At 41.0% G+C, this 10017-nt stretch overlaps 1 protein-coding gene across 4 annotated transcripts in view; it reads right to left on the bottom strand.

Annotated features, from left to right (window-relative positions):
- LOC124146087 (ral GTPase-activating protein subunit beta-like) overlaps positions 1–9521 on the bottom strand; it is an 82390-nt gene extending 72869 nt beyond the window's left edge. For all 4 annotated transcript variants that reach the window (XM_046516167.2, XM_046516175.2, XM_048402858.1 and 1 more), the window contains exons 1-2: positions 9454–9521; positions 6208–6483 (exon numbers count right to left, since the gene is read on the bottom strand). In XM_046516167.2, coding sequence (XP_046372123.1) covers positions 6208–6411 — 204 coding nt within the window. In that variant the 5' untranslated portion in view covers positions 6412–6483; positions 9454–9521. The remainder of the gene's footprint in view (positions 1–6207; positions 6484–9453) is intronic.
- Between the last annotated feature and the right edge of the window lie 496 nt (positions 9522–10017).

Here is a 10017-nt window from a genome sequence, read left to right as displayed (position 1 = left end):
ATATGAAATAAACAACTCCCACTCGTCATTTATTTCTTAAATACAAATTAGAAAATTAGTAAAATCTAAATATTTTTTATATTTGTATACTTATCCTGCATTACACCTTAATGCATTCACTGCTTACCTTACGACAACGACAATGGTCCTTGGTGAAGAAATAAAGTTGTTGTTCTGAAGTCCTTTTCTTTTACTGACCCTCACCGCTATCCTGTGACCTTGATGACACCTAAGGTCACCTTCTTCACATAACTGCCTGTCGCCCAAGCTCTTAGAAAAACATACATTTGAGGTTTCTGAAGCCAAAGTTGGGAGGGAAGTATGCGACGGGTGGGCCTTAAACGTAGTAATGCAGGATAAGTATAAAAATGTAAAAAATATTTAGATTTGACTTAATTTTTTACTTATCCTGCATTACTCCTTAATGCATCTGTATCGGACGGTTTGGAGGTGGGCAAACCTTCAGAATACTGAATAATTCACACCCTGAAATACGACACCAGTTGGCCGATAAACCGTGAAGCGGAAAAGTTCAGAAAAACGCCATTACGGTTGGGTTGTTCAAATATCAAAACGATTGAACATATTGAAATTCTCTATACTCATTTAGTAATAAAGAAAATAATAGCTAATCAGCTAATTCTTTACTTACTATGTCATAGAGCCGTCGTTGACAAACAAGATTGTCTAATGTTCTTCCACTGGCGGAAACTGAGTGACTGCTCATGGAAGTAGGCTGGCTCTGTATAGGGCAAGTTCATTTTTTGTGTCGGGTGTTGGTAACCTGCCAGAGGACCAAATCTTTGCACGCCTTCGACGTCCTCGAGAGCAACAAAGCGAAGACTCACGAAAACTGTGTCGAACCTCCAGAAATATCCTTCCGTGATTGTTCTAATAAAACAATTGGAGTGTAGAGCCATGGTAAAGGCCAAAGCTCTGAGATTGTGAGGGTAATTAGCTCTCGGCTGATTCTGTCTGGCAATCACGTAAGCCTGAAGTATGACGGCGCCTAACCATAGGGATATGGTGTTTGCAACTAACTTCGGTCGTGGACGTTGTAAACAAGGGTATAAATAATCACTTCCTCAAATCACGCCTAGTCTTGGAGCGGCGAATGAAAACTCGAACTGCTTGCAATGAGTCCAAGAGAAATTCACCTCCATGTATGGCTCCCACAATAGTTGATATTGGTGGGATTGTGAGAGAACGATCGGGTTGGCCTGGTAGTTGATTTTAGCAATAAAATCCCAGCAAAACCTAATGTACTGCTCTGTGCGTCTCATGCTCAAAGCTGACATGGGTGGTGTCGATCGCATGTAGTTCCCTCACCCGTGCCGCCGTGGCTAATGCCAAGAGAAACCATTGTTTCCTTGGTGAGGTCATAAAATGAGGATGCATAGAGGGGCTCGAAGGGGGCCCTCGCAAACCTCGAAGTACCACGTTCAAGTCCCAAAGAGGTGGGCGGAACTTGACCTTCTGATCCTCAAGCCTGAATGAGAGTAATAGGGCCTGTAGTTCCGTGACCTTAATCACCTTACGATTTTCCGGAACAGCCAACACTGAGTTCAAGTGCAACCAATTACGTAGTAATGGTGCTACCTTCCAAGTGTCTTTGGGGACGCTGTGAGGGTGGATGAGTAGGTTGGACCACTGTGGGAGGCGTAGTGGATCGTCTTCTGCCAAATTTTCTGAGCTCAACGAACCACCCTCTCGACGTCCACCAATGCACGACCAAAGTGAGAGCAAGATACCTTGTCTCCTTGATTCCTTGTATCACCTTGGGAAGTAAAAGTGTTGGCGGTAAAGCATATGCTTTTAGCCCTTCCCAAGGGATACTGAACATGTCCACTGCCCAAGTCTGCAGATCCGGTAACGGGGAGACATACGTCATCAGTTGGTGGTCTAGGCAAGTAGCAAAAATGTCAATGTTTGGTTGCCTGAACTTCTGAAGCAGTAACTGGAATGCTTCTGTGTGAAGTTTCCACTCGGTGGGGGCCACCCTGTCTGGACGCGATAAAGCATCAGCCAGAATGTTTCGACATCCGGGGATGTGCTGAACTACGAATTGTAGTTGCAGTCAATCTACTAGATTGAAAAATCTGAATGTCTGTAGAAGAAGAGATTGGGAGTGCGTTGTTCCACAGTGCTGTTGTTTGTGGATATTGCCAGTAGAGTGATGGCCTTGAGTGGATCCTGACGCCTGATGTAAGGGTTCAGGAAATGAAGAATTGGGTGCAGTTGTAACCGGCCAATGCTAGTTAAGTCCTGTGCCGAGGTGAGTAACCCTAGCAACACTTGCCCTTGGTGAAGCGTGCATGGTTGGTGTATAGCAGATGACAAGAGATGTTCAAGGATCGTACACACTAATGTTGATTCTGAGCGGTCTCAAAGTGGTGAGGCAGCAATAATGTGGACGCTTCAGATAACGTTCGTTGAACACAGAGAGATTCTGGATCATTCTCATCTTGTCTGGGTCCTTCATGCGTACCAGGCAGATGTGAGGATAAAACCCTGGTGTAAAGACTGGGTTGTGAGCCAACTCTACAGCTCTTCTTACCAACAGTATGTCTATGTTGGATTTTCAAAGTTGAACTGTGGTCAACACTGGGGTTACCTTTACGTGTAGACGCTCGTCAAGGCTTATAATTGCCTGACCTGCCAGCCTGCTGGAATTGACTAAAAGAGACATGCTCTAGAGTCTTGAGCACAGTGTCATTCCAAGCGTTTTGGGAACTTGGCATGTGTCTGCGATCTGTTCACTGAACAGGGGAGTAGATGACCAAGATTTACGTAGAAGCATGCCTTTGAAATCAGGGTCCCAGTTGGAAAACTCTAAAGTCTGTGTGTGATGGTAATCTTCGCCAGGGCGGCCTCAAGATGAATTTTCCTTGGGTCAATCTGACGCTGAAGGAATCTGACCATAGTTTGGAAGTGATCTAATCAGAAAGGGTTATCCTCTGATAGATCCTGATCCACCGCAAGCATTGACAATGTTGGCTTAAATGACCGAGCAAATGTAAATTTGGAGAAGTCCTCCTCCGATGACCTCGTGGTGTCCCTCTTATTTACCCCGTTACCAGGGGAGGGCGTCACTGACACGAGATGGTTTGCTACCCAATCTGCTCCAGTGCAGAGTGCCTCCTCTATCAGAAAGCTTTGATGACCCGCCTGGATAAGGAGCCATGTGCCGATGTTCCCGTACACGCTGGCCCACTAGCGCTGCCCAGCGATGTATGCTGTACCAGAAAACACATTAGGCGTTTGGTATATGTTAGGTGCAGGTGTAGGTGCTTACACTTGTGCCAAAGTTGTTGGAACATCGCTAGGCTGATCATGTGTCAGTTGCGTAATTGAGTACACTGTGAGCTCTTGGGCTGATGTCATTGTAGAGGCCTTGATTGGTAGACAGAGGCTGCGCTCAGTGCAGGCCTATGAGACAAGGCTCATCGGTGATGACTGGATCATTGTAGAATCGCTTGGACCATTGGTAGTAGTCAGGCGCTGCGCTCGGCGCAGGTAACTGAGACACAAAGCATATTGGTATTGACTGGATCATGGCTTGCGTGGGCAACTACCCCCATCAAAGCATCTTGAGACGCTGGTGGTGGCGCCAGCGTCGCAGATTTAGCAGATCTGGATGTCTCAGGCGGCTGAAAATTAGGAGCAGTTACGATACTCACAAAATCTTCCGTTATTGTTGATTTCAGTGGAGGGTGCACTTCTGCTCGTTGAGAGAGATTTACACAAAAATTACAATTAGAATTTGGATAAAGGTCTTTGGCTGATTTTTTCCACGACAATATGTACAATGCACAAGCATAAGTTACAAAGTGTATACAATATTTTTATATACCCAACTCAAAGTCAACCAAGGCTATTTACAGTAAGAGTTTGGTGAGCACATCTGCGTGCAAGCCAACCCACATGGATGATAATCTTTGTAAGATTTTTTCTACGACAATTAGTACAACACTCAAGCAAAAGTTACGCAATTAAACCATTGTTGATGAGACAGAAATGGAAGAATGCCGTAGAATTGAACAATAATCTATATGCAAAAATACGAGTTGAAAGTGTATACAATCTTTTTATATACGCAACTCAATGTAAACCAAAGCTTTTTACTTTTAGATTTTTTGTGAACACATATGCGTGCAAGCCAACCCACATGGATGATAATCTTTGTAAGGTTTTTTCCACAACAATTAGTACAACACTCAAGCAAAAGTTACGCAATTAAACCATTGTTGATGAGACAGAACTGGAAGAATGCCGTAGAATTGATATTAATCTATCGGCAAACATATTTTTAACGAGTTGAAAGTGTATACAATAATCTATATATACGCAACTCACTGTTACACCTTATGTTATACATACTTAGCTGAGAATTGTAAACAATTTGACTACATTGGCAGGCAAACAATTGTAACACAATTCAAAATGGCGGTGAACAACAAATATGTGGCAGGAAAAAAGACAGAGTCTTTTTACGCCTAATTAATTCACATAAAACTTCACAACATGGTGAAAGTAATATGAAAAGAATACATCACCCATCGCAGATCAATTTTAGGATTGTAGACGAAAATTGAAGGTCTAATTAAATCCAAAAGGAGAGCTCCGCTGGAACAAGTCCTTGCTGTTGTGCGACAAGCAGTGATGTAAAGAAGGTGACCTTAGGTGTCATCAAGGTCACAGGACAGTGGCGAGTGTAAGTAAAAGTGACTTCAGAACAACAACTTTATTTCTTCACCTAGGACCATCGCTGTTGCACTGTCATTCTAGTTGTCGTAAGGTAAGCAGTGAATGCATTGAGGAGTAATGCAGGATAAGTAAAAAATATAGTTAGTTGTTCATTTATATAAGATAACAACTTACACTACCTTTTGTGACTTTAAAAAAAGGAACATTAAATTTCTGTGTTGATTGAAAATATATTTTCTAAACATGATGCTGTCCAAAACAATAGTTATTTCAAAACAAACCTCAATTAACCCAGTATCACTGACAGCCCTGATTTGACTTCATGATACAGGTCCCCCACCGTGATATTGCTGGAATATTGCTAAAAGGCATCGTAAAACCATAATCACTCACTCATGATAAAGATGATGCACTGGATAGTGAGTGAGTAAGTGAGTATGGTTTTATGCCGCTTTTAGCAATATTCCAGCAATATCACAGCGGGGGACACCAGAAATGGGCTTCACACATTGTACCCATATCGGGGATCGAACCCGGGTCTTCAGCGTGACGAGCGAACGCTTTAACCACTAGGCTACCCAACCGCCCCTGATGCACTGGATAGGGTTGAACTGAGCGAGTGAGTTGGATTCAACAGTATTTCAGTTCATACAACTGTCTGTACCTATGTAGAGATTGGAACTCTAATCATGAGCATAACGAGGGACACACACTACACGTTTTTAAGGTTAAGGCTTTGAACAATATTTTAATTATGCATCGATTCGATGCTAAAAAGGCGCGATTTTAGGATGTGTAAGAAACAGATTACTGCATTCATGCCTGTCAGATACCATTTATCTTACAACTCATTGTTACAAAGCATATCTAACTCGCTTTCGCTCTTAAGATCACATCATGTCAGCTTGATGTTGGAGTACAGTCCAAGTGATACAGGTCATAGAGGTTTAACACTGGTGAGACTAATCTTCATTTGAACCCATGACCAGCAAATCCTGATATCTCACATGTGTCTAAGGGAAACAACTCTGCAAAGCTAATTTCCGCACCTCAGGCTACCCATGCCACCATTTGTAACCACCAGACACAAACACTGTTCAGAATTGAGCAAGGAAGGAAAAGAGTCCTTATATTAACTTAAAGATTTATGGATCGTCGAGGTTATAATATGGGGCCAGGTGGCCCAGTCGTCTAAGGTCGTCGCTGTGCAGAGTTGTGTGCCTTGGCCACGCCAGAAACCTATGATTGTGGGTTCAAATCCTGGTTCACCCCAATTATCTTTCTAGGTTTGTCAGCACCATACCCGTGCTTGCGGGTTTCACCGAAGTGGTAAACGTCTGAGACCTGCATCACTTCAAGCTTTCCTCCCACATTGAGCTGACACGCCTTGATATAACTGGAATACTGTTCAAAGCGGCGTTAAACCCAACTCACTCACAATAATACTATGCTACAGCAGTCAAAGACCAAGGACTCCCTTTAATAACACCCAAACAATACCTCCATGGTCCACTTGATGTCCTTGTCATCCTGCAGACTGCTGGGTTCATCGTTGGCAGCAGCGATGCTGAGGTTCCCTGATATATGGCGGACCACACTGCAGGCCACATCTCGCCCTACTTGAGCCGGGAACTTGTGGAGCACAGACTGGTTGCCCTTGTCACACTGGATCTCCTCCTGAAGCGAGGCCCACTCAGAATACATCTTGATAGTCTACTGTAGATGCCTCCCAATCAGTTGGCTACACCTCAGTCACATTGTAGGGGAAATGGTTTCCTGCAATGGTGTAAAAAGGGGTTATTTGTATTGAAGGCCTTTGGCCCATATACATAATATAGGGTTGAACTGTATTGCAATACATAGTGTGTGATTTTCTTACGGATGAGTTACAAAATACTAATTGCCAGTTTGATTGGAATCGAAATCAGTGTTTTGTCCAAGTTCTCAGCTCACAAGTTCTCAGCTGACTGTATCTGAGACGAGTCGAAAAAATATTTGACTGTGCATAATACTCGAAAATTGCAAAAGTCAATAAGTCAAATAAACAAAACACAAATTTCGATTTGGACAGCCTTTAATCAGTTCACAATGGCCAATACACCTTTATTAATATTGCGATAAGTAAAGCATTTGACTAAGTCACTATAGCTCCTGGCAGCATTTCACTAAGATACAGAAAGTATGATGCATAGACATATACTGCTCAGAATTATTATTAGAATTATGATTTTTGATGGCCATGCTATGGATACTGTAAGTAGGACATATCCTTGCCATTTACTTTCTAATTGTGAAATTATGAAACATTTCTTGCGGTCAAAAATCTGTCATCTTAAACATACCATCTCTCAAATTGAAATTTTATCAGGCTATGACTGGCGACTGAGAGGCCATCTGAAATTCTTTTCAAAGCCTAGACTACAACGTAAATGCCTTGTCTGTCTAACGCCAATCACGTTGCAGAACACTTTCCTAACCAGAATTCCTTGCGGCCAGCATAATACCTCTGCCACATTGTCAAATCTTACACAGTCCATTAAGATATTGCATATGTTTTTCACCTGTTTAACTTTCATTGAGAAAATATCCAAAAACTTGAAAAGCTATTTCCATATGCGTGCTTGTCCTTTGTCTACACTGGTTGTACGTCTCGACATGCTGTCATGGAAGCCCTAAGGTGAGCTATGTGTAAATCTATATTGTCATTGTCACTCTCACAGTTGTAGTAACCTATCTATATAATTATGGAAAACAATACGTAAAGCACACCTAAAGACTTGCATTAGGCCTGTCAGTTCTTATTTCAGAAAAGGTGTGTTTGTTGATAAACAACGAGAAAAGGCTGGTCACGTGATAAGCCTACACCGGCAGTGTAGTTACTAGAGCAGAAACTTCTTTTGCGGAATAAGCTGAGCAGAGACGAGTAAGCTTGGAGGTTATTGGCTATCGTTTGCAAACAATGCTTCAGAAAGTTTGACAGATGGGCCTTTAAATGGGGAGGAAGGCCTGTAGTGAATCAGTTCATAGATGTTTACTACTGTGATAGACTGATGTGGCCAAACCACTAAAATAGTATATGCATGCATGGTGATGAAAGAATTAAAAAGATGGCTGATCTACTACTACTAAATTTATCCCTGTGTTATGGGTTTTCAGACGCTCAAGAAACATTTGTAATTTTCTCGTTAATCACAAGGGGTTATAGCGAAAACGACACCTCAGCAAAACGTCACCGATTGGCGAAAACGGCACCTCGACTCAAGCGAAAACGGCTACTATTGCCTGGCGAAAACGGCACCTTATTTTTTGTTACCTTGGTCAAATAAAATATATAACTTACATGGTAACTTGCAAACACCAATAATTGTGAGATGTTAAAACAAGTTTACATTAGAAATTAGCTTCTACTCCAACTATAATCCAACTTAGCTTATACGCAACTCAACTTATTGTGAAAACATAACATGCTTTGAAAAAAATAATAGAAATTAAACTCACATCGTCTCTTACAAAACACAAATAATTGTGAAATTGTGAAATAAAACAAGTAAGAAATTAGACCCCTACTCCAATTTACTCGCCGACTCTGATTGGGAGGTGCAGTTAACTTACTGTGAAAACACTATATGCTTTGAAGTTTTAAGTACCTTTACTCAATTTAAGCTGAAATTGTATTTAAGAGGCCTAACATGGTGCTGTCAGATCACAATTATTCACAATGGCCTTTCGATGTGTTGCATGTGAGAAGAATGTCAGAAAAAAACCACATGCTGTATCATGTGATAACTGTGGTTGGTTGGTTGGTTGTTTAACGCCGCACACAGCAATATTCCAGCTATATGACGGCAGTCTGTAAATAATCGAGTCTGGACTAGACAATCCAGTGATTAATATCATGAGCATCGATCCACGCTTTTGGGATCGATGACATGTATCAACCAAGTCAGCGAGTCTGACTACCCGATCCCGTTAGTCCCCTTTTACAACAAGCATAGTCGCCTTTTACGGCAAGTATGGGTTGCTGAAGACCTATTCTACCCATAACTGTGACCATGTAAATAAACCATATATATATATTACTACAAAAATCGTTCTTAGCATTATTAAAAGTAGAGGTGCCGTTTTCGCCTGTCACATAGTAGCCGTTTTCGCCAAATGCGATGCTGTTTTTGCCAGAGAAATCCGTGATGTTTTGCTGAGGTGCCGTTTTATCCTGCACCCATCACAAGAACAGCTGTAAAACTTCTAAAAGACGGGTTTATCTTAAAAATGAGTCATCATCTGAGTATTTATACGTCTGTGTGACACCACACCTCTTGTTAAGCGCGAGTAATCGGATAACCATGGCTGTCCGAAAAAGTATGATGTCCAAAAATCTCTGATCTGACAATACTGGTGTTGGACATGAACCTATATAATTACGTTTAAGAATCAAGTACCAAGGTTTATCTCCTCAATACATGGCATTGCATACAATGAGAGTTTTACTGAATGTACCTTGAGGTGGATACAAAATTCTACACTGATATAAAATTGCTTTTAAGAGGCAGGTTACATATAAAACAAGAAAAATTAGGGCCTATTGTAAATATAAAACTTTTATAATTGCCTATCTGGCTAAATCGCCAATGGTCTCTGTTGGTGCGTACTGGACTTGATCTACCTGATTTAAAAAAAATACTGATGCTTATTTATACATCAGTTCAAAGATGTTCACAAATTAACAAGAATGTAACACAGACATACTTATACATTTCTGCAAAAGGGATGAAAAATGTAAACAATCTCCTCCGGAAGAGTTAATGTCATTGAGTTTCTTATAAAAGTGTAAGGCGGAATGTATGTCACAAAGCGTTTTCTGTATGTTATGTTTCTAAGCATTTCTAAACACATTCTTTATTCATACTAATACTATATGTAAATATGTACTCATTTATTGATATATTATCATATTTATAAATTCTTGAAAACAAAAGAGACATCAACTTTCGACTGCAGATTAAACTTTGGTCGAGTCAGTATACGTCCCTTTCCCAGACCAGGCCTCAGAGCTACGTTTATCGAGAGGTATGCCTGTTATACTCGCGCGTGTAGTTCAACTATACTGTATTTAAGCTTCCGCACGACAATACGAAATGCGCGGCTATCTATAGACAAATCCCAGTCAAATTATAACAATTCCATACATTTTTGTCTGAATAAATATTATGAACGCAGTATTCTTTTATATATAATATGTATATATACTTACTCGATCAAGCTCACTCAATTTTAACACATTTAAAGCCATTATTTTTTTTATCTGTACTG

Source organism: Haliotis rufescens, unplaced genomic scaffold (genome assembly GCF_023055435.1).
Source record: "Haliotis rufescens isolate VD_foot unplaced genomic scaffold, xgHalRufe1.0.p SCAF_3, whole genome shotgun sequence".
NCBI lineage: Eukaryota > Metazoa > Mollusca > Gastropoda > Lepetellida > Haliotidae > Haliotis > Haliotis rufescens.
The sequence above is the reverse complement of the archived record's forward strand: the minus strand, read 5'-3'. Positions and strand labels throughout refer to the sequence as shown.